At 41.8% G+C, this 26,090-nt stretch overlaps 1 protein-coding gene across 2 annotated transcripts in view; it reads left to right on the top strand.

Annotated features, from left to right (window-relative positions):
- Nucleotides 1-25,562, top strand: part of Adra1a (adrenoceptor alpha 1A) — an 87,387-nt gene extending 61,825 nt beyond the window's left edge. Inside the window, exons 2-3 of one of the 2 annotated variants that reach the window (XM_051195475.1) lie at nt 19,410-19,792; nt 24,013-25,562. In XM_051195475.1, the coding sequence (XP_051051432.1) occupies nt 19,410-19,792; nt 24,013-24,021 (392 nt within the window). In that variant the 3' untranslated portion in view covers nt 24,022-25,562. Of the gene's footprint in view, nt 1-19,409; nt 22,623-24,012 lie in introns of those variants that run through there. The other variant, XM_051195474.1, reaches the window with a different exon arrangement.
- Nucleotides 25,563-26,090: the final 528 nt, after the last annotated feature.

The following is a 26,090-nucleotide window of genomic DNA, read 5'->3' as shown; positions in this document are numbered from 1 at the left end:
ACACACACACACACACACACACACACACACACACACACACAGAGAGAGAGAGAGAGAGAGAGAGAGAGAGAGAGAGAGAGAGAGAGAGAGAGAGAGAGATTGTTTCAAGTTGTGTGTTTTCCCCTCTGGAGTCCCAAACCCTAAAAGCTGAAAACAACAGCAAGTTTGTGCAGTGGCCAATTCTATCGGTTATTTTTCACATCATGAAGGTATGTCACCACCCATGACTGTGCCATGGCTGGGGCCCAGCACTGAACTTTTGAGCGGCTTCCTACATCACGCAGATAACTCTCAGAAAAGTTCAGCTAATTAAATTTGAACTCCGTTATTGAAATTTGGACATAGAAGGCTCTGTGCAGGAGTTGGAAAGCAGTAGTTACAATGTCTCTTGGGGAGCACTCTCTGCATGTGGGAGAGCAAAGGAGATTAGCAAACTAGCAGGTGCTGACACACACAAAATAGGAAGTTCAAAGTACCTCTGGGAACAAGGGTACAGTTTTGACATGGGGCTGATGTTGATAGGTTTTAGAAAGTTCCTTCAAAATGTCCCCCCCACTTCCACCTGAAGAATAGCAACCTACATAATATCCCAAACATCCTCTTGTGAACTTTAACATATCTTATAAATTGCATTTTCTGCAGATAGCATCCCAGCTCCTTTTTGCCTTAGGTTCCAGAGGCTCAAACAAGCCTGGTTTCACAGCACATACATGAAATAGCATGTCAAGATAACGGAGTTATTATCATTGCCTGGGAAAGCAGTTTGGAGATGAAAAATTTCCTATGAAAGGTAAATGAGGGTGAGGTGGGTAAGATCTGCCACAGCTCAGATGCTGACTTCTGTGAGCAGAGAAACGCATGTGTGAATCTGTTGACCACCTTCTCAGCCCTTCTCACACTGTGTTCTTTACCCCCTGGTGAAGAAAACTGCTTTTCCTGAATAGGAGAAGTTCAAACATTCTTCCAAACTGACCCCAAGAGGAGGCTCATTAGGTAAAGGTACTTGGCCACCAAGTGTGGAAGACCTGGGTTTGATCCTGGGGACCAATGGGTTAGAAGGCTACAGCCAGTTTTCGCTAGTTGTTCTTTGAACTCCACACTTTAGCTGTGATATGATACTCACATGCGTACTGCATGTGCACACACGCTCACTCACACACACACACACACACACATTCAAAAGTACAAATAATTTGAAAAGTAGACTTTGCTTATCCAGCTAGCTGGACACGGGTATTGTTAGCAGAATGTCCACTGTTTAGAGGGATGGCCAGGTTCAGTAAGAGGAAGACAGGCACAGGAGGCTAATGGAGGTGAATATGAGTAAAGTACAATAATGAACTACATGAAAAAGTCACAATGAAGCCCACAGTTTTGTACACTAACTAGAAATTTTAATTTTGAAAAAAATCATTTAAGACTCATCTGTCTGTTGGTGCAAACAGCAGCAATCTGATTTTGACTCCAACAGCCAGATTGATAACTTGAGGAGGTCTTTATCTCTCCTGATTCAGCATCAGAACCCCAAATCCAGAGAATGCTTAGGGATCACCATTCCCTATTTCTGTCTTGACTTCTTCTCCTTCTTCTTCTTCTTCTTCTTCTTCTTCTTCTTCTTCTTCTTCTTCTTCTTCTTCTTCTTCTTCTTCTTCTTCTTCTTCTTCTTCTTTTTATTTCCCTGGAATTCTTCTCAACAAATAGACAATGGTTTCCAGGCATGACTGGGCCCCGGCCATGTGCCTAAGATCACACAGAACCTGAAGGGTTTTGTCCTTGTATATTGTATCTTTCAACATGTGCTATACTGGCAATTAGAACCAAGAAAATATTTTAGTGGCAAATTATTTAAAACAACAAAACAAACCCAAAGGCAGCAATAACAACACTAACCATAAGCCTATAGGCAAGAAGATAAATATATTTTTGTGAAACTGTTTTTCAAATTCAAAAGCAAGCAAGCAAACAGAACTGGAGGAGAAGCTCAGAGGTTAAGCTCTTCCAGGGAACACAAGTTTAATATCCATCACCTGTATCTGGATGCTTACAACCTCCAGGGTCTGACTCCTTCTGGTCTCCAAAGGTACCTGCACACAACACACAACACACACACACACACACACACACACACACACACACACAAATAACCTTTTAAATTAAAGGGATATTAATAATGATTACCAAAAGTGGAGAAATTCTAGCTCTGTAGTCTGTCTTCATTTCTGAATTGGAAGAATTCCTAAGAAGCAGCATTGTGCGTTGGTTCTTTGAGGTATGTATCTTACAGGATTAATGCTGAACCCTTATTTATCCCATCTCTCCATAATCAGTTGGTTATTTAATGGCCTTCAAAGACAATCAGTAAGAGTTTCTTTTCTCTCAGAATTATTAAGCACTTATGGAATTAAACACACTGCTAATCCTGTTGCCATTATTCATCCTCTATACATCCTTATTGATTCTCACATTGTCTCACTCTTGGCCAATGGTGACTTTATGGGTGAGTTTTAAGGCCCCATGATATGGTCACATTTTAAATAATAAAGTTTTAAAATGTTCAGAATAAAAAGTGATCAGGGAAGCTTTGAACATCTAAGGTCTTTGAAAATATTTATACAGTATCAGTATTAAAAGGCAGTTTGGAGCCAGTACTTGCTGGGGTAAATTCTGTTCATTTCCATTATTTAAAAGTTTTACATCTCCTTGAATAAAGCTGTACAAATCTCTACAAAATTATCCCAAATCCTAAGATTAGTTAGTTCTCTCCCAAAGTTGCCTTTAATCCCCTAAGCATTTGCAAATAAATCTTTTCTCACTGTTGGTAAGAGTTGTGCTTCCGTCTTCTGTCCAGCCAGTCTCCTCAGGGAACTCTCCGATTTTGGGGTCATGATAATGAATCAAACTAAACTAAGTTTGCTGATTCAGCCTAATGACTGTCTGCTTCCTAAGCACAGACTTTAGTCTTCCTTTCTGTGTGTTAATTATTTTTTGGTCTTCTCAAGGCTGCTAGGTCTAAATGATAAGTTTGGCTCTCTCTTCCCTGTGTGTCTTCCCTGGCTACACACAGACCATTCTGTGGAATCCAACTGTGGTTTCTTGCATGAGGCTGCCTTGTCAATGTCTACAAGTTGACCATCATTGCAATTTTATTTTCAAATGCTTCTCTGAAAAGTTCTTAATTTTTAATTTGTGTGTTTACGTGCATGTGTGTGTGTGTGTGTGTGTACATATGTGTGATTATGTATGCTGATGTGCACACACCATTTTATGCCTGGAAAGGTCAAAAGACAACCCTCAAGGGTCAGGTCTCTCCTTCCACCATGTGGCTCCTGGGATTGAACTCAAGTTGTTAGGCTTGGTGGCAGGTACCTTTATCCCCTGAGCTGTCTTCCCTGACCCATATCATTGCAACTTTTATTTTTCAACTGAACATTTATTAGTGGATATTTTATTTCATGAATATTTTGGACAGTGACTTTTGAGTGCAGGTTTCAATTTTTCTAGTCATTTTAATTACACATACATCATTTGTTATCATTTGGTGCATAAAATTTGACAGCTGTAGCTCCTACTTGGTAAGTGTTCCATTTCTTAAGTTTGAAAACCCAGTTGTTGCTCTGAGGACCTAGGAGCCTTGTACTGAGCACACACTCACCGAACCTCACTATGACTGCAGATATTTTTCGTTCTGTCACAAATAAAAATTTAAAAATATGGGTTCAAACACTCAGGAAAACTGGATCATATGATTCATAAGTCCTTTCCTAAGAATATATCTTGAGAAAAATACACAAAGGAATGCCCCTCCAAATTCAGCCACAAATATGTGTGTGTGTGTATGTGTGTGTGAGTGTGTGTGTTTATATACACACATACATTTACTTCATGGTTATTTATAATGTACAGAATTTGGAAAGAAGCAAAACATTCAAATTACCTAAGTAGATAAATAAATTTCATTTGACTCATATGGTGAAACACTATGATGTCATAAAAAAAATGGTTTGTGAAACAAAAATAAAATAGAAGAATGTTGGTGGTTTTTAAATGAAGAAAGGCTTGTCACAAAAGCATGTGCCAGAAATATAATCCCAGTTATTTATGATGTGTTCTTGTAGCCAGAATTAAAGTTGGGGTGCCACACAGAGGCCAATGCTCTGGGGGGGGGGTGAGTGTTGAGAGGAAGGCATTTGCAACTCAACCACAACCATTTTTAAGCACAGCTTCAATAACCCTGTTCAGATGGTTTTGATGCCTGGATACAGGCAAACTCATTCTTAAAGGAAATCCACTACACATTTCTATATGAGAAGTTTCTAGAAATAGCTTAATCACTGCTTCAACCTGCTTTGCTTTTGCTGTCTAAGTTGAGACATGATTTTTCTGATGAAAGTTCATCCACAGGTGCTCACAGCAGGGAGAGAGAATGGTCCACAGCTATGCAGACCTCAACAAGCGTGCTGTTAGGGCTACAGAGCAGGGCTGAAGCCAGGGACTGGAGCCCTGAACTCAGTTGTTATTTGTTCTTTGGAAAATTACAAAATAGCTCTGTCTTGTTTTCCCCACCTGCAAAATGGGGGTAAACTGTATGCAGCTTCTACGGTTGAACCAAGCCATCTCAGTAGCACAGAGCAAGCAGCCGGCACAGATGGCCGGACATACCTAATGAATTACACTGCTGTTACAGTTATTGTCAGTACACAATACCACAAACCAATACGCTAAAGAAAACTTCAGGTGTTTGCCAACTTTGGAATCCTAAAGTGAATTATTTCTAACTTTTAGAAGTCTCTCCATCTAAACAAGACAAATATGCTGGGTGGCACAGTATCACATGCCTGTAAGCCTACTGTTTAGGAGGCTAAAGAACAAAGATTGCAAGTTCAAGGCCAGTCTGAGCTACCTAGGATGACCCTCAAAAAGACACAGATTAAAAAAAAATCGGTACATAGACTATAGTTTGATAGAGCTAAGTAGATGATAGAGATTGACAGGCACACAGAAAAAAAATGGATATATAGATGATATATTGATAAAGGCAGCAAAGTAGATGATAGACTGATAAATGGATAGGAAGGTAGAGATGGGATGGATAGATAGAGATAGAGGTAGATGATAGATGCGAGGTAGATAGATACATAGATATATGATAGATAGATAGATAGATAGATAGATAGATAGGTGATAGATGGATTGATTCTTTGTATAATATAGTATTGAACTTCACTCAATGATTTATTTTAAAATGATAGATCATTCTTTCTGACCAAAGTACGATGTGCTTGTTTTTAGATACATTTTATTAATAAAATTTTATAAGAGGTTTTGACAGAACATAGTGTTCACGGGTGACCCGTGTCCAAGTATATCTGTCCCAAACACATAATTATTCACATTCAATGATTGTGGTTTACTTTTAATGATCAGAATTGCATAAAATTCTGCTTTCTGAAAAAATATTACTAAGGTGTGTATGATTAATTTTCTTGTCCTCTTGGATAATTGTTTTACATTTTTAAACCCATACTGCTGTAATAATACCTTGTACCAGTTTCACCATGAAGTCAGAAAAGTAGAGGCTGATTGCATAGAGTATATAACCTAGAAAGTGAAACAATTTAAACATTAAATTGGATTTGCATCTTCACCCAGCCAGATATTTTAGTTATGAATTAAACTCTCTGAGCCTCAATTTCCAACAGTAACATGGGTTTTCTGGTGTGTTCAAATAGGATTGTCAGTAGAATTAAATGAGACAAGGTTTGAAAAATATTTTACACAATGTTACATATTAAAAGTCCCAGAACAGGGCTGGAAAATGCCTTAGTTGGTAAGGTACTTTCCAAGAAAACAGGAGAACCTGGATTCAGATCCCAACACCCAACTGAAAGTTGGGTATAATTGTGCACTTACATAATTCAAGCACAGGGAGATAGAGACAGATGGGTCATTGACTGGCCAGCCTAGCTAAATGAGAGGTCCAGGTTCAGTACAAGATCCTAACTCAAACAATAAGACAAAGAGTAGTAGAGAAAGTTGAGCAATAGCTACCTCTGATTTATACATGCATGCAGACACACGTAGCCACATATGTGCATGCACCCACCCATACATACACACACACACACACACACACACACACACACACACCTAATGAATAAACATTTATTCAACATCTATAATGTGCCAACTACAATTCCTTTCTTAATAAAATATATATATATGTGTGTGTGTGTGTGTGTGTGTATATATATATATATATATATATATATATATATATATATATATATATATATGAAGTCATCACACACATTTTCTGAGAACAAATTGTTAAATGTTGTAACGAAATAACCTAGGCTGTTTTTACAATGCTTACCAAGACAACCCCTCCTAGGCTGGAGTCTGGGGCATGTGAGTGGGTACAGCTGTTTTCTCAAGCAGGTTTTGTAAGGAGTACGGTTTTTCCGCCCGCCGCCACGCCAGCCCCAAATAATACACAGAGACTCTGTATTTGATACAATGCTGTTGGCCCGGTTACTTGTTTCTTATTGGCTAGCTCTGTCTTAAGTATTAACCCATTTCTGCGTATTTCCACATGGTCTCCTTACTGGGGAGTGAGGCAAGCATCTGGTCTCCCCGTCTCTCCATGCTGACTCCTCCTATCTACTTCCTCTTTCCTCCTTGTCTCCTAGTCCCTCCTATCTTCCTTTCCTATTGGCCAACAGTGCTTTATTATTAACCAGTATGAGAAACATATATACATAATGGCATCTCCCATCAAGTTTTCCTGAGTGATCCTAAATCATTAGAAGGAACTTCTACCATTGCAAATGGAAGTTTTGATATATTAATTAACAGGAAGCATTATAAGCCTGGAACCAAAAATCAAAGCATCTCACCCAGGCCTTACTTTCCTGAATGGCCACATATTTACCAACTTGTAGCCCAGTAAACTTGACTCTTCATGCCTTAAGGGTTTACAGACAGTGCTAGTAAATAATTTCAATACTAGTTAAATGAAGATGTACATCTGTGAAGAAATATTACCACTATACCTCTCTCAAAAGCAAGTAAGTCAAGCTAGTAACTTGTAGCAAACAAGATGCCCATACCCATTTATATGTACATTTAAAAGTATTCCAGCAGCCAATTTCTTTGTTACAATATTAAAAAGAAAGTAAGGCATTCAGAACAACCAACTTGCTTTCCCTCAGTACTGTTTGCATCTCAAGAAGTTCTAAGGCTTCAGGGTTAAGAAGCTTCATAAGGATTATTTTTATTTTGTTAATTTATTTTCATTAGTTCTTTGAGAATTTTATAAAACATGTTTTGATGATATTTACCACCCTCTTCCTTAACCCTTCTCAGATCCACCCCCTCCCTTCCTTACCTACTTTGTGACCTTTGTTTTCAATCCTTCAAGATCAATTTGTGCTGCCAAAATATTCTTAGATATGTGGTCTTCCATTGTAGAATAATGAACTTACCAGGGGCTACATTCTTATGGATTATTAACTTGTATTTTAATATTTTTATGTTTTCTTTGAAAATACCATGCACTTATTCAATGTGTTTTTAGTATATCTACCCGCCATTATTGCCCTCCAGGCTCACTTTCCTCTGGTGCTTCCCTCACAACTTCATGTCCTTCTTTTTTCCCCAGTAAGATGCTCTATAATGAATAAGATTTTTGTCATGTGATTTCAGGAACTTCTCTATTGAGAATAGGTATCAGATGACACGTCAGGCAGGATTTGCAACTCATGGGTGCCCTTGGTAACATAAAAATGACACCCTGGGGCCAAGATTGGATCTTTCTTCTTAAATTTTCACTTATTTCTATTTGTGTGTGTGTGTACCTGCTTGTCTGTATGTATAGCACATGTATGCAGGTGCACACGGAGGCCAGAATGGGGCACTGGGTCCCTTGGAATTGGGCGATTGTGAGCTGACTGATGTAGGTGAAGGGAACAGAGCAGCAGGAGCTCTTAACCACTGAGCCATCTCTCTGGCTCCAAGATTAAGCTTTCAAATAGCTTTGAATGCCATGATTCCTGCTTAGGTTCATCTTTACCACCTTTCCCATGAGTTTTCATTCCTTCTGGGCTTTACCAAACTTTCTGAACCATTGTAAAAACTTCAGACAAGCCACTGGACATTCTACATTGTTTCTATTCTTCAGTCTTAAGAAGACTTTTAGTGCATGTGTTGCTACCTAGGAAACACATTTTAGTCTAGGAGCAAACACATCAGCCACTGTATACATCATTCATTCTAGCCTTATATCAATCATAATAAGTAATAGACACTATATCACTTCATTAACTTAACAAGCACAATTTTATTCAAATCCCACAGATTAAACTCCCTATTCTTCTTTAGCATTTTTGAAAGACATTGGTGTGCACTAGGGGAAAAAAAACAACAACAAAACATGTAACTAACTTGTTTCCAAACAAAGTGGCTATTCAGTCTCCTGGAATTTGCACTTCATCAGGGAGGAGTCACTTTTTTCTCTGAATTTCTCTAGCTATAGTATGAGAAATAAGTTGGAAGGTATATAAGTCAGGGTTCTCTAGAATAACAGAACTTATAGAATGGATATTTATTAGAATTACTTACAGGGTGTGGTCTAGCTAATCCAACAATGGCTGCCTATGAACAGAAGGTCCCAAGATCCAGTACCTGTTGTAGGCACTGAGTGTCTCAGCTGGTGTTCAGTATATGCCAGAATCCTGAAGTAGTGAGGTCTAATACCAGTGAAGGAATAGAGTTGTTAATCAGGAGAGAGAAAGCAGGAAAAGAGCAAAAGCTTTCTTCTTGCATGTCCATATGGAAAGCATGGCCAAATTAGAGGTGGGTTTTCTCCATCTCAAGATCCAGATTAAAGGTATGTCTTCCTACCTCAAAGATCCAGAAGTGGATCTTCCTATTTCAAATTAAATGAAAATCCCTCCCGGGTGTGCCCCTCCATTTGTATTTATTTATTTATTTATTTACTTTTGTTTTGTTTTGTTTTAGTTAATTCCAGATGTAGTCAAATTGACCACCAAGAATAGCCAACATAGAAGGGGTAAGACCAACAACAGGAAGCCATTTGGAGGGTTGGATCAGAGTCCTAGCAAAAGGAGGTGGTAGCCTGAGTGGAGATGGACAGTGACAGGACATTGAAAGTTCTATGGTCAGGACCCATTGCTTGGTTGTCATGGAGGAATCAGGGGAGCAAGTGGTTGAAGATGCCAGCAGATTCTGGCTTAAGCAACTGAAGAGAAAGGTTGCCATTGACTGCATGTGAAGCAAGAAGAAAGCATGGGTTCCACGGGAGGCAATGAGTTAGATTTGGTTTGTTAAGGATGAAACAGTTGTGAGCTTCAGGAGGAAGGTCTCATGTTAGTGCACCAGAGACAGGCACTCAGGATGCAGATGGAGTCTAGGGATGTGTGTAGGAGTCTTGCAGTGAACTTGTAATGGTGCCCACATCCCCTTGGGTGTGGCCTTAGGCTGACAGAATCAGAAAGAGGGAAGCTTGAGGTGTGGCTTTCCTTTGCGTGGTCTTTCTCTTGGGTGAACAGATCTGGTAGGAAGGGCAGAAAACTGCTCCCACAGTTCTTTGTACTTTTCTGTGTAATTATTCCCCAATAAACACCCATTTATCATTTTTTCTTGGGTCTAGTGAAATAATGACTCTCACACCTTCAGATGTGAAAGTCATGGGTCAAGGAAGAAACACAAGGTACAGAAATCAATGAGCTGCTCCAAGCTTTGTCCTCCTCCCTGAAAGTACCACAGTTCCCAGGACAGACCACAGAAAACTTCATTAAGTTTGAAGAGTGAAAAATGGCTTCTTCAAGCAAAGCAGAAGAAACTAAATGTTGCAAAATTTACAATGAAAAACAATCCTATAACCAACTCTCATTTACAGAGATGCCTATTGCCAATACACTATTGCTATTTTAAAAATTCATTGGTTAAATCCTTTATAGTAAAACTGGCTAGCCTCACTGTTCTAAGAGACATATTATAGATTCTAAAAGGCATCCTGCAATTTTTAAATGAGCTATTAAAATCCTTGGCTATATTTGCTCTGACAGTTAAAATACTCATACCAGTAGGGATCAGGGACTGTGATAATCAATATAACCTGAGCCCAGGCTGGTTCTCTCTAAGTCTGGAAGAAGCAGGGAGCTACAGACAACCCACCCCTGGCTCATCCTGAGCTATTGTGGGCAGGAAGAGGCTGGCATGTAGGAGCCAGGAATAGAGAACAAGTAGTTACCCAGATTCCTACCCAGAATCAGTGGACATGCCTATGGGTGATCCAGGAACCATCAAGAGTACATGGTACATACTTTCCAAGCAGGGAAAATTTCCAGGAAGCATTAAGCATTAAGCAGCAGCATTTAAAACAAAAGCCCTTTTGTGAGCTCCCCTGTTCAGTTTTCACTACCCCCAACATCGGCTGGCTCACCCTTGACCTTGCTGTCGAGAACCAGGACTTGCACTTTACTGGACCTTTCAGCTCAATGCAAAGGAACATAGTCCTGAAAAAGTCCCACACTTCCTCCTAGGAAGACCGATTTTGGTTATTTATGTCACTGTTTTGGATTGATGATGTTTGGCTCTGGACTCACATCCACAAATATGGGTGGAGATGATGGCTATCGCAGCTGAATTACAGGCTTTAGCTCTTCCTTCAAGACCCTATAAAATGTTTTTATAAGTACTGGAAGTAATAATTTTATGAAGTGCCTGCAACTTAACCATATAAAATTGCTTGGCAAATGTTCTTATTCTCGTGTAAATATGAGCATCTTGAGGATCAGGAGGATACAGTTTGGGAAGGAATTAAGATCTCCTCTCTCTCCTCTCTCTCTTCTTCTTCTCTCTCTCTCTCTTTCTCTTATTCTTTCTCAATGGTGTATTTATAGTTATGAGTAGTTGAAGCAGGGATTTTATTCAAAAGTACATTTTTCTTCCATCAACAGAGGCCATCCATGGATTCCATAAGCACTCATTGAGCACTGTGCCTATCACCAACACAGATGTAAGGGTCACAAGTAACATATATCTTCAAAAAGACTAGACTCATAATGGTAAAGGAAACCATCCCACAATATTGGCAGGAGCCTACTTATCCTAAAACCTATTGTCAGTGTTGGGGATCCAATAGCAAAGACAAAACTGAAGTGCTCTGTCCTCTGGTTTAGGGACAATCGATCAAGCCATCAATCCATCAATCATGGAAAATAAAAATGGATGCTAGAAGAAAAACTAACTTCTGCAAAATAGTATGAAGGGTAAGAAGCAGCTTAGACTGCAGGTGTAAAGGGGCTTGTAGATGACTGGAGCTTTGACCAGAGTCTTGAAAACAAACAAAAGGGATTTGAATAGATTTATGCTTAAGTATCTGTAGGAGGCAGGTTACTGAGAAGGAGAGAAGAACCACAGCCACATCTCTGATGCTGTAGTGGTCTCAGTGGATCAACAAAAAGGCAGTGAAAGTCTACCATGCTGAGAAGAAGTCCTTGCATTGGAAACCCATAGGTCATTTGTACAGGCATCTACTGAGTATATTTAAAGACTCTGAATTCCACAGGCAGGACATAAGTGCATGCTTCTGACCACCCCTTCTTAAGTCCCCACTTCACTGCCTGACCCACAAAAGTATTTGTTAATCAAATAAAGTAATGAAAGAGAAGCTTGTATAGAGAGAGTCGGGTGTTGATGAAGGCTCTTGAATGATGGCATGCTATTTGATGATCTTGAACTTGGTTTTATCAGCAACAAAAGGATGGTGTGTGACCCATGTCATCTGGCAAATGCTCCCTTTTCAAAGGAGAGAAGTAATGCTCTGAGCATTGTTGGCTAGGGAGACAGGACTTTTGAAGAGCTCTGGTTTGGGCAACTTGGATGTATTTGTCAGGGGAATCCGTAGATCTGCAGAGCTGTGTTTGGATGACCAAAGAAGGCTGTAAAGTGCACTTCATCTACCATTTGCTGGTTTTCAGCCTTTCCAAATCTGGGAATGATGGTGGATCAAGTTCTAGCAGGATAGATAGCCATCCTATCCCATACTGAGCAGGCCACCAAGGTACCCAAACTTGCCCTTCCACTCACTTTGCATATCCCTCTTATTCATTATGCCCTCCCGTGACTCCACCTTTTCTCACCTGCCAGCAAGTTCATAAAAGACCCAACATGCTGACTCAAGGAAGGAACCACTTGTCTACATTCAAGCATATAATGGGAACCATACAGATTCCAGTTACAATTAAACAGGGGAAGGAATAGGAGAGATCCTTCCAGAAAGGCCCTCAAGTCACATCTATTGGCCCTGCTGATAAGCTGGGCACTGTCACAGGACACAAGTTGGAGGAAGTGCACCAGACAAAGGCCAGCTTGTCCACACTAGCTTCACAGGCTTAGCCATGTTTACCATCACCACAGACCACTGTAAGATGCTAATAGAAACTGAAGGTTTTTCCAAGTAAAATGTAAACTGTATATAGAAAGACTTTGAGGTTCACAGGAATCTGGCATTAGGTCTTGAGTTGTAAGCCTAGAGTTCCTATATAGGCTAACTCAGGCAACATTCCTAGTGGTTCCCTGGCCACCAATCCTTGTAAATACTCTGAAGATTTCTGGTTATTGAGAACTGTCCAACTGTGACCTGGATGAACCCCAAGAGGTACTCAGTTAGGTCATTATGACATAGCCAAATGAGAAGCCCAACACGGGTCATGTGGTAGACCCCAGGAGACTAAGAAATTTGTGTCTCTTCTTACACTGCCATACCTACAACATTTCTCTGGGATTTGATTTGATGAGGCAATTTTCTCCCTGGTATTAAGGTACCAACTTATTTGGCCTGAATGTTATTTGGCACTAGAGCTCCTTGGCATGGCCAACTGGCCAATTGTTTCTCTTCTATGTTCATTGGATATGTACCACGCCTACTACTGAGACCACTGATTAGACAATAATCAACAATTAAGGGTAATTTTCTCCCATGGTCACATAACATCAGATTCTCCTTTCTTTGGAGTTTGCCTTTTTTAAAATAAAAAATCTAGAGTCATTTAAACCCTAATTTTCAAAATATGATAATAAGAATGTTCTGAAAGGCTTTCTGCACAGTACATTCTAACTTTTTAAATAATGTAGGCATTAATTATACCATTTCATGCTTCCTTATTATATGTGCTATACAATGCAAGCTTCCTGCATTGCTTTAACAGTGCCCATGTCATCACTGGATTGCTAAAATGGCATGTGACGAATGGGAGTGGGCATGGGTAAAGTGAAAAGGAATCTGGGTCTAGTCTTGACCCAGTCACAGAAGAGTCATACAATTTAGGGAAAGCACTGGCCTGTTCAGCTTAACTGCCTTGATCCCTACAGGGCAGAGGGAGGGGGCTGCTTCTGGAGTCCTGCCAATCCTTGAAGCCTAGACATTCTATGGCTACAGTTATCGGGCACTGATCACAACTTGGAGTCTCTTAAAGTTGCCACCAGGATCTCAAGCTTTCAGATAGGTAATATGAAGCATGCATGCTGGGAGGCTAACAGCTTTCTGCTTCCATATTCAGTTCTCCTGATTCAGGAAGAAGCCATTGAGCTAGAAAAGGGGGCCCTCTAAGTACCACTGTTGGGTTGGAATGTAGGCACCCCATTTCTGCTCTCACTGAGCTCAGAAGTAAATGGAAGTGCTATGGGAGCAAATTCGGGTAAGGGAATCAACGCTCTGGCTGATCTTCTCCTGAGAGCACTGAGGGGAAATGGCTCTATCACCTCATAGGTGAAACATAACTGTAATAGCCAAGCCTTTTAGTGCCTCCTTACCAAAACACCAATGGAACCCTGGATCAACGAGAAGTCCCACGTTCCTGGTGGTTAGGACCAAGTGAAAAGTTGAGTGACCAATGTCAGTTTCTCCTTGGAATCTAGAAGTTTCTACAATAGAAGTGAGGATTCCAACTCTAAAGGTGAGAAGATTGTTGATGTTGGCATTTGGCAGTAAGCACCTGCTCTCCCTGTCTCTAGCCAGCTGAGTTTAAGGTGGTCACCATGTTTTGGTTGGAATAGAGTCCAAAAACCTGCAGCAACTAATAATGGATGGAAATTCCATTGTCCCAAGCCAAGAAGATGGCTCAGCAGGCAAAATTACACTCACTATAAAACCCTGACAAACAAGTTTAATCCCTGGGTCCCACCCTTTGACAAATAGAGTGGTACACATCTATAATCCTGGCACTCCTACAGTAAGATGGGAGGCATAGACAAACTGGCTAAACCCAAAAATCTATAGGCTCCCTGGCTTAGAATACACAGAGTATGGGTAAAAATAATGATGATGATAATAATAATAATAATAATAATAATAATAATATAATATAATAATAATAATAATGATCCTGCTCAATGAGGCAGAAGGAAAAAATATTCCATATAAAGGTTTTCCTCTGACATTCACAAACATGTTGTGGCATGGTCTCTCTCTCTCTCTCTCTCTCTCTCTCTCTCTGTTTCACACATGCACACACACAAACACACACACACAAAATCAAAGAATAAATAAATAAATAAATATTAAAGAAGAAGTTCCAAAGAATTAAAAAGTTTATAAAGCCCAAGAATTAAATTAGGGAGCTGGAGAGATGGCTCCGTGGTTAAGAGTACTGGCTGTGTTTCCAGAGGTCCTGAGTTTAATTCCCAGCACCCACATGGTGGCTCACAACCATGTCTAGTGTGATCTGATGCCCTCTTCTGGCATTAAGTCATACATGCAGCATTTGTATACATAAAATAAATAAATAAATCTTTAAAAAAAATAATTAAATTAGGCAAATTCACATATGAAAGGTGACCTGGACCACAGAGCAAGATGTCCCAGCAACTTTGCCCTGGAGGCAAAGTCTGGGCAGAAGTCACTGGGGGATGAAACACAGAAATGCTGTAAAAAGGAACAGAAGTTTCTCATAAGATGGTTTCAGATTTATTCTTCCTGTGAAGCATGATGAGAAATGCTGGGGTATTTGACAACAAATGATACAGAATGGGGAGAAACTAGAGAGAAATGCCAACATAGAAAACAACAGAGGACTAGAAAGAAAGTGCACAAAACGTGAAGATAGTAGAGAAAAAAGGCAGGCTTTTAAGGAGAGAAGAAAGGGCTATGGTGATTAGGAAAAAAGCTCCATGCCACCAGGTAGTCACAAGCACAGAGAAAACAAGAACACTCACCCATTCGGTCAGCTACAGTCATTATCACCTAGTCAACCACTAAATAAGCATTTCAGTTGGCCTTCCAGGTTGTTATCCTGGATTCTAGAGTTCTATGAGTGACAAAAACAAGGTCCTGGTGGAATGGAGTTCATATCCTACTGTCTGAGTCAGAGAAACCCATCTAGTTACATTTTTGTTGCTGTGACAAAACACAAGACAAACGCTATTTAAAGAAAGAAGGGTTTGGTTCAGCTCACTGTTTAAGGGGATACAGTCTATCCAGGTGGGTAAGTAGTGGGTAAGTCCTGGTGGCAGGAAGGTGAAGCAGCTAGCTACATTGTATCCACATCCAGGAAGCAGAGAAGAGTGAACATTGGTGCTCAGCTCCCTTTTCATGCAGCCCAAGACCCCAACCTATGGAATGGCGCCACCCACATTCAAAGTGGGTCTTCCCTCCTCAGTTTAGAAAATCTCTCACAGACATGACTAGCTTTTTGTCTCCATGGTGACTCTGGATCCTGTCAAATTGATATCAGGATTAACCACACACATCCTCAGCATGACTGGCTCCACCCTGGTGCTCTGGATAAATGGGACCAGGGATAGCCTTCTCCAGCTGTGCACACCCCCCAAAAAAGCATCACCAGGAACCTGGGAGAAAGGGATCGGAGAAGCTGAGTTTGGGGAATAAGTTTGGGGAATTCAAAGAAGACTGTGTGTGGTAAGGTCTGGGCAGGGGAGGAGACAGTGGGGACAAGAAATGTTGGGAACTGGGTATTAGTAACTTTTCCAAGCTCTATGCCCACTCCGGGCATGCTTGCTAAGAGAGGGAAATGAAATGAAGAAAGAGTAAGGATGTGGCTAGTACACAAAGGAGAACACAGCCCCCTGGGATCTTTTCTCTGCCAGTGGGAAGCTGCTAGTAGAGGTACTATTCTGCATCCTTGCCCTGGCACAGCCCATCAGCAGCTACTCAGAGAGATTCACATGTATCTTCTCTGAAGCAAGAACAATGCTCTATGCAAGGCAGGAGATCCAGCCACTGGCCTCGGAGGAAATCATCAGATTGAGAGTTGGCAAGCATACACTAGGTTTAGACACATCCCGATACTGTCACACACTCAATGGAATAAACCAAATGGTGCTGTTTATGGAAAGGTCTTTGGCCCGGAAATATCTCCCACTCACTGTTTGAACAGCCAATATTCAGAGATGTTCTTGGATTAAAAAGAAAATGTTTCTGAAGAATTGAGGCTGGAGAAGGTCTTACATCCAAATTTTAATATGATGATTTAAAAAAAAAAAAAAACAACAACTAAATCCTTTTCTTGCCTTTTATCTCAGCTGCAGGAAAAACAAATGGCTTGTTTTGAGAGGTAAGAGTAGAACCAAGAGCTGCATCACCTGCTGACAGAGTGGGCACAGCATGGAGACCCCAGAAAGAGAGCGGAGGAACTTAGCCTGTGGGTCAACTAGACCCAAGGTTAAGGAAGTGGGGTCAGGGAGAATACAGAGGTCCAGAAATTGAGGAGTAAAAGGAAGAGGACGAATTATGAATGCAAACCTGGAATCTAAGCAGAAATAGCATCCTTAAAGGAACTGAGGCTCTCAAATCACTTTAATAGCTTCATGTCCAGAGGGCTTACAGGCTGTATGGTTGCTGCTGTTAGCTAAAAATTCTCCAGATAAGGAAAATACTTCCCCCTGTCTAGCTGACTTGTTTGTAGTGCAGTCTCCAGATGTAGTGGGTTTTGCTATGCCCAGCTCATCTCTGCCATCAGTCATTAAGCCTGGGAAAAGGCAGAGGTTGTGAAATGGGTTACCTTAATCATATTGCTGTCACTGTGAGAGAGAAATATTGAACAATATATAGACATTGGGATGCAAAATGAAATTTTCCCTAGAATTGACCATATTTGCACAAAGCCATTCATCCTGTTAGCATAGACCACTTTCTCTGCTCCCAAATGAAGTTTGAAAAGCTTGATTCTAATGCAGCCTTCTCTGGCTACTCATCTCACTCTTCATGGATGCTCTTCTCTTCCTAAGAAGTGTATTATTCTAGGAGATTCTGAAAGTCCAAGAAATTGCACTGCCTAGTGTCAAGTATTTGCCCTCCCAGAGACTACCTGAATGTCCTTGGTTGAGTTGAGTTATTCAACCACATTAAATGACAATTTATTTGTTAGAAAAAAATAGAACTAGTGATACTAAGTATGTAACTTGGTATGTGGGCACCTGTTTAGATGCAGGTGTGTGTGTGTGTGTGTGTGTGTGTGTGTGTATATATACTTACATGTGTATGGGCATGAGTGTGAAGGTCAGAAGGCAACTTTGGGTCTTGTTTCTTAGGCACCATCCTCTTTGTGTGCGGAGGAGTGGGAAATAAAGTCTCTCCCTGGCCTAGATCTCACTAAATAGGTTAGGCTGGTTGACCAGAAAACCTCAAGGATCCACCTGTTGCTACCTCCTTAGTGCAGGGTTGAACATGTGCCAACACACCTGTATTTTTTAATGTGAATTCTAGGCACCAAAGTCAGGTCCTTATGCTTGCAAGACAAACATTTTACTGACTGAGCCATCTCCTCAGCCCAGAAGTCATATAACTCACAATATGACTGATAATGATTAAATTATATGCAAAACTTAGGCACACTGCCTCACTCAAGACAGATAATTATAGACTCTAAACTTTGTTTTAATAATTATACTGCACTGAAAACTTGGAACCTATAGAATAAAACTTCCTCAGCTCTATGGTTTTCCAAAGTCTAACTCCTGTGTGTCTATGATTACTTGGAGACATGTTAAACTTGACAAGATTTATACTTCGGTGATAAATATTCCCATCATCCATTGCACCATTCTGTCTGTTTTGACTTCTATGGCATGTAAGTTTTGTCTCTGACTGAGCTCAGGATACTGCGGCTGAAGCACTCTGTAAGAGCATCCAGCATGCATGCCATGTGTCCTGACTCTGATGGGTATGCAGCTCAAAGAGAAAGAGAGAAAATCAAAACCAGTCTTCTCAGCCTGGATACAGGAGGTGGCTCATGAAATCCCACCCTCAACTGAGGACCTTTCAGTACCTGATGGCTGCTGGAGGAAGCAGGGCATCCTTTTCTTCAGGAATGCATCCCCTGACAGGCTGTGTACATACAGCACATACAGCGAGTTATAGGAAGAGTACATGAACTTGGGAGGGGAAAGAGGTGAGGATATGGGAGAAGTTGGAGGGGATGATGTATGAGTGGATTTGATCAAAACATGTATGTGAACTTCTCAAACAATAAGTTAAAATAATAACGCTAAAGACCTTAGGCTGAAAGAAAGGAAAACAAGTTGCGTGGAGCCACGAGGAAAAGTTTCACTCAACCTCCCGCTTTGTTCAGAAGAAAAACCTGAAGCCCACAGGTGTCATAATGACTGCCCCAAAGTCACTGCCTTAAGTGGACATAAACCTGTTACCTGTAGGGAGGGAAGAAACGAAAGCAGCTGAGGAGTGGAAAGGGGTAAGAGAGACAGGACTGTGAAGCTATTCTTACAACCCTTCTGAAAAGAATGAAGAGGAACATTGGGGGGGGGTACATAAAATCATACAATGCCTTTTCAGGGAACTAGTAAATGTCTGGGGTGGAAAAAGAGGGCTCTGGGCTGGATGATCTAGAACCTTATGCTCACAGAGACATGATCGGGTAATCATTTTTTTTTTTTTTCTGTGTAATAGTCCTGGCTGTCCTGGAACTCACTGTAGACTAGTCTGGCCTCTAACTCACAGAGATCTGTCTGTCTCTGCCTCCTGAGTGCTGGGATTAAAGTTGTGTACCGCCACACCCAGCTGGGGTAACCACATTTTAATATGGGTGTGGGTTTGAATGTACCCCTACCTTAGTTTATTACTCAGGCAAAAACCGTGTGTCTAGAGTCTACCAAAATGGGATGCTGCACTAAGGCTTGGAGGATCATTCTGGACCACTGAGAAAGGGGGCAGGTACAGCCCCACCTGTCTGAAATGGTCTTTCAAATCATAACGAAGGGTTTTCTAGCAAATGTGGGACACTTGCAAGCATCTGGAAGCTTTGGAAACTTTTTGAAGATACAAAAAGTTGTGTGTTGGTTTGTAGTTCTAACCGACTGGCCCCCTTGACTTGCCAATCATGTATATAACCCTTCGTATTCTCTTCCAGGTTCCTTCTTCCCGGATTTCAAGCCCTCGGAAACTGTTTTCAAAATAGTATTTTGGCTTGGGTACCTAAACAGCTGCATCAACCCCATCATATACCCATGCTCCAGTCAGGAGTTCAAGAAAGCCTTTCAGAATGTCCTGAGAATCCAGTGTCTCCGCAGACGGCAATCTCAGCACGCCCTGGGCTACACCCTGCACCCGCCCAGCCAGGCCCTAGAGGGACAGCACAGAGACATGGTGCGTATCCCCGTGGGCTCCGGAGAGACTTTCTACAAGATCTCCAAGACAGACGGAGTCTGTGAGTGGAAGTTTTTCTCTTCCATGCCCCAGGGATCGGCCAGGATTACAAGGCCGAAGGACCAATCTGCCTGTACCACAGCCCGGGTGAGAAGTAAAAGCTTTTTGCAGGTCTGCTGCTGTGTGGGGTCCTCGACCCCCAGCCTTGAAGAAAATCACCAAGTTCCAACCATTAAGATCCACACCATCTCTCTCGGTGAAAATGGGGAGGAAGTCTAGAGGATGGGAAAGGTCACAGGAAGAGGGATGACACTAGGTACTGCCACTCAGAAGGCCAGTGAATTCCTCTTGAAGAACACCATTCAAGGAGGTCCCCATCTGGGAAAGGGGAGAGGGAGGGTACCAGCTCATTGGGCATGTGAGTAGGGCACAGGGTAAGAGGCAGGGTGTGTGGTAGCTAACTGGTTCTGGATGATGAAGGTCCATTTCCCTTCAGCCCAAACCCTCAGTCATTCTCTGATCCCTCTTTCCACAACTGACCCTTTCAACAAGAAATACCATGGGAAAGAAAATTTCGTACACAATCCAAAAGACTATAAATACAGGATGATGATTTCATTGTGAATATTTTGAGCACACACTCTAAGTTTGGAGCTATTTCTTGATGGAAGGGAGGGTATTTTATTTTCAGGCTGAATCTACTGGCAACTACATTTGACATTTATGAAGAGGGGACCTAGACAGAAAGGCGTGTAAGGTAGTGACCAACATGCTTTTAGAGCAAGTTTGGAAATGCCACCAGCTCCTCAGCTTGGTTGAACCTGGACAGGGGGCTTCCCAGAGGTTGTTTTCTGATGGATTCCTTATTCCCATTTGAAACTGAGGTGCATTCTCCACCCTTGGATCTAAGGAGTATGGCTAGGACTGACCAGGGACAGCATACTTTTCTCAAGGGGCAGCAGTTGCAAGACCTGCTGAAGGAAGGCTCTCTTCTTTTACCTTCTTAAAGAGCAAGAAGCTGGAATGGGATGACTGCTAATATCAGGCTGATCCCCTCTTGTTCTGCAGTCTCTTTGATATGACAAACCACTTGCCTTTTCCAGAACTCCATAATGGAAATCCAGGAATGGCAGAATCCTGGCTTCCATTACCTCTCCTGAGCTTCACTGCTATGTAGCCAATGTAGTTCATTTGTGGCGTGTAGAATGAGTCTTAGGGTCCAGGGAAGCTTCTGAGCTTCCAAACACACTGACGCTTACCCTCAAACACTTTAGTTGATTGTTAAACTGCCCAAATTGACTCCTACTTTTTGCAGAACCTTGGAGAATGTGCTATATTTTCTCTTGCTTTCTGTATACTGAATCCTTGCATCCTCAATTCACATTATTATGAATGGTAACTATGGTAATCACACATGAAAATTAAAACATGCCTGTTGATCCGCCATAAGAATTGTAAAATAAGGTTTAATGTTTACGACACCAGACCTAATAAGAATCGCCACTACCAACGTTTTTTTAATAACTTCTTCCCTTATCTAACATATTTCACCCAAGAGCTTCAGAGCAGGTCGAAGTTATTGTGAAACCTTCACAGGGAGGCTCCTGGCCCCCATAGCTTTCCTTTTCTCCCTTATATCAAACTGGTGTAATTCTTTCTAAAGGCAAATCTTCATCCACATTGCAGCAAAGAAAATGCATGCATGAGGCTGTGGGTTTTGTGATTGGTTGTCCTGGGACTTTGAATCTGATCTGCTTCCTCCACCTTTTCCTGGGCTGTGTCTTCTTGTTGGCCAGCAAGATAATTACTTGGCCTTGTGTTCTGAACTTGGCTGCTGCCACTGAGAAGTTGGCTGGGATTTTAGGCTGTCTTGGGCTCTCTGCATGCCTCCTAACATCTCTACCAGATGTGGGTGTTAAAGCATCTAGGGAGAACTTGAGTGTGCAAGCCTGGCTCATTTCTCTCTAAGCTTCACTGTTACAATTAACTTCCTTCTAAATATGAATCCTAGAACTGACTCTCGTTCTTGTCATCCCCTCATAGAAGAGCATCCTGGTGGGAAGAGGGATCATAGCTTTTCTTCAGCAAGGTACCGCCCATGTTACCAATGATTTTTAAATCCCTTGGTGGAAAAATGCAAATGGTTAAAAGCTACCATTGATGCTAGAAAAATCTTCAAGCCCTCTGATAAAAACCGTGGCAATCATATCCCATGTGGAGTTATCCATAACTCCATGGCATCCCTCCCTCTAAGGAGGCAACTATCTAACAGCTTTTTCCATTCCCACAGCAGGGTACTGAATAGAAACACAGCAACTTTGTAAGAAATTGATAATGTCACCAAAACATGGTAACAAAAGTGGGGTAAACATCATAAACGTGGAATGGCTTTTTAATCATCCACCACAAAAAAAAAAAAAAAAGGTCTGTACCTTTAAGTGTGCCAAAAACTATCTAAAATGGTTACAGCCAAACAAATGATTGTCATATTTATATTCACGTGTTTACTGCTTCTATTTGGAGTTTGAGGAATTTACCCAGAGTAACCCCAGTTAAAATGTCCTCTCTTGTGTGTTCTAAAAAAAAAAAAAAAAAAAAAAAAAAGATCGCTTTGGGATTATCTCTATGTCGCAAAATCAATGGGGCATTATGATAGGCGACTTTGAGGCTAGTGTGAGATTCCGACTGTGTGTATGAAGAGGGACCTTGGATCTCATTACTTAAAACTTTCTCCAGGGCATCAAAGATGTAGCTCAGTCGGTGGAGTGCTTGCCTGACATACACATCCCAGTAGCACCCTAAAACTGAGAGCCGTGGCTCATGACTATAAAGTCAACATTCATGCGTTGCAAACAGGAGAATGAAGAATTCAAGGTCAACTTTGAATACTTAGTTTGAGCCAGCCTAGATTACATGAGACTGTCTCAAAAAGAAAAAGAAAAAACAAACAAAAAGAAAGAAAGAAAGGAAGGAAGGAAGGAAGGAAGGAAGGAAGGAAGGAAGGAAGAAAGAAACCATTCCAGGCTATACCACTGCAAGGAAACCGCTTTACTTGCCATAGTCTCATTCAAGCATGCTTCTGCATGGAGTCGCTGGAATCACTCTGCATGCCACACACTTAACAAGGCACTGCGGCTTCACACTCTCATCGGTGATTCGGGTTGGTCTATACAAGATAGACAGTGACACCTGAGTTCTAAGCACTCCTTGCGGTGCTTCTGTTAGCTTCAATGTATGCCTAATCCTCCAGAAACTCTTCCATTACCATTTTTTTAAATGAAACTGATGGCTGAGAAGGCTTTGAGGACTTACCCACAGTCAAGAAGGAACTGTAGCTCAAACCTGAGTTTGCCCCTAGGTGTTCACGTTCTGTGTAGTACCTCTGCTTCACACACAGGGAGAGGAGAGTTTGAATTGAATATTCTCAGGAGACTATTCCACTCCCAAGCTTTAATGCAATTTATTCCCTTAGGGTTTTTCTACAAATTAATCTCAGCAGACACACCACCAAACCTTGTGTCTACAATTCCAACTATTAGCAAGCATCCCCCCTCTCCAGGACATAGTGCTCTCAGATATGGTGAAAGCCTTACAAAGAGGACAGGTTCTAGCAAACCAGAACAAGGTGAGCATATAACAGAACATAGAATAGTTGGCTAAGAATAAAAAATCCCAGTGATAGATAGGACTCATGCTGGGTGGTGTGTGGAAGCCCTGGACTGCCAATCATGGTTAACATGAACACAAACAAATACAACACGTGTTTTCACTCACCTAAATTCCAACCTTTATTTTACAAGTTAGCAAAAAGGGAAGAGGCTAGTGGCATCCCACCAGGAATTGCAGAGCGTGTACCGGGCACGTGATTTTCTTGGACGCCACTCAGAATGCTGGTCTCTGCGTACCCAGAGACTGTGGCAGTTTTTGAAGACAGGCCATTGGTAGGCAGCTATGCATCCTAGCTTGCTTCCTTTTCTATATGAACCATCATGAAGACTCTTTAGCCCAGTGGGTTTTGGGGTGAAAGCCTGGGAGCCAAACTCTTTTAGGAACCATTTTCTTGGGCAGGTAATTGTTCATGTGTTAATCACCACTTCTTAATCACCACTAACAAGCATTCCTAATTGCTTCTGGGGACATCTCTGTCCCCATCCTCTTGCCAAAGTATGATGCTGTATCTCCGATGAATGCTTGCTGACTTAATTAAGGGAAGAGATGGGCTCATCAGCGAAGGGAAAAGTGAACAGGTGGAAGGCAACGATGAAAGGCAGTTGAAAACCAGGGTGACAAGAGAAGACAAAGGTAGCAGGTGTACAGGCATCAGAGATGCTCACTCGTCACTCTGGTCTCTTTTTTTACACTACCAGGGCTTTTAACCGTGAAATCACCTGTACGGTACACAGCTCCAAAAGAGCCCAGTTGGAACACTGCACCTGCTCTGGGCCTCCAAACTATGCTGAGGAGCTGGGCTGAGGCCACATCTTCCAAAAGTCATGGCACCAGTGGCCTCTGGCCCTCCAAGGTCCCTGCAAGATGAATGAGTGGATATGGCTGCTGTGGGGCCTGGGCTGGGAAATGAGCTAGGATTTCAGCATATGAAGCCAGCCCCTGTCCACAGGTGCCATTGACAGGCTCTCGTTCATGCTTCCCAGATCCTATGACATATGAGTGAGGCTAGAAAGAGCCTTACCTGCTCTCTGCAGGAGAATGTTATTTTTATACTGCCACCGCTGAACCTCCAAAGGCTGTAGGGGTGGCAGGGAGCATTGAGGGAGGAGATTGACCACAGCCACAGCTCAAAGCTGAGAGGGTTAGTCATGCTTTGCAGAAACTGACAAGAAAGGAACTGTCCTGAAACTGGTGGCTTCTTCCAAAAGGCCAAATAATGACCTTTTCTTTCATGTGGTATGGGAGCTATTGCCATGCTGCCCCTGTAGCACACTCAGTGCAGTGGCATTATAAGCTGGGGTTGATGATTGCTGAACCATGAAAAACACAGACTTAATTAGGTGGGGAAAAATCTTAGCACAACTTACCACTGCATTTAGAGAAAAAAAATATGATGAACATCCTGGCCTATGAAACAGGCTGAATAAAGTAAGTGCATTTGAATGTCACAGAGAGTCAGGCAAGACAGAAATTCCAACATGAATTTAATGTTTCCGTATGTATGTATATATATGGAAATATTATATATATGGACACGTGTATCACCACGTACGTATCAAACCTTTCTCAGGTCATTCCTGTGTGGAAGAATGAAAAGGAAGGAGCTTTTGTCTACATTTGGCATGTGAAGAAACAGAAATCATGAGTTAGGGATTTCTTTGCATAACCTCATATCCACCCTTTATCCACAATGCTTCCATGCTCCCAATGTCCGCCATGTATTTTGACTCTTTGACTTTCATAGTGCCCTTCTTCAGTTCCAGTTCGTAACTCCAGCTTTGTCCACATCTTCCTCCTCCTATCCTGGCCAACAAGTGGGAAGAACTTGTAGTACGGGGTCAGCCACTCTTGTTTCCCTGGCGAACAGACAGGCACATGTCATTCTCTTCTGTCTCCATAGATAAGCTGCTACGGATCTGGAGAAGTAGCCAGGGGCAGACGGCTGTTGCTCTGCTCAATAGGGTGACATGTAAGGCAAAGCCAGCTGTGACTGTCATCCTAAGGTCCTCAGGAACACACAGGTTCCAAAGGAAACCTCTGATCAACAGTCCCAGATGGCTTCTTTCCACTGCATCACCCTAGCATGAAACCAAAGGCAGGTGCAGACAGTCCCCAGTGTACGAGCTGGCAGGGTTCTGAGTTGAGGTGTTCAGAAGTCAAGTGTGTGTTTTTCCAAGAGGCATTGTTATAAATGGGGAGGTGTCCCTAGAGGAACCAAAAATAAATAAATAAACATCTGTTTAATGTATACCAGGAGTTGGCAAACTTTTTCTGTAAATGGTTAGATGATAAATATCTCAGGCATGATGGACTATACATTCTCTGTTTCAACTCTTTGGTGGGAGGTTGTGGACAGACCTTTAAAAATGTAGAGCCAAGAGACAGTAAGGTGTGGGACCAGGTTTAGCCCAGGGGCTGCAATTTTCCATCCACGCTCCACGCCACCACTAGCTTGTGGTGTAGAGCCAAAAGTACTAAACTGTGGCTGTAGCTGATCAGCATGATTATAAAAAAATAGGTCACTGATGTATCTCCCCTGAACTAAATCAACATTCCCAACCACTGTGAGTTGTTATATAGGGCCACCAGTTCACATCTTCATGATTTCCAGGCAGATGGTAGGAGCAAAGAAGCACTTGCCCCTTCCCCCATTGTGCCCTGTGGGACAGGCAAGTCAACAGAAGCCACGGTGAGTCCAGGGGTCTTCCATGACATCTGTCCAACTCAGAAAAGTCACATGACCAAGACTGCCCTGAAATTTATTCCTGGGCCTCAG

Source organism: Phodopus roborovskii, unplaced genomic scaffold (genome assembly GCF_943737965.1).
Source record: "Phodopus roborovskii unplaced genomic scaffold, PHOROB, whole genome shotgun sequence".
Lineage (NCBI taxonomy): Eukaryota > Metazoa > Chordata > Mammalia > Rodentia > Cricetidae > Phodopus > Phodopus roborovskii.
The sequence above is the reverse complement of the archived record's forward strand: the minus strand, read 5'-3'. Positions and strand labels throughout refer to the sequence as shown.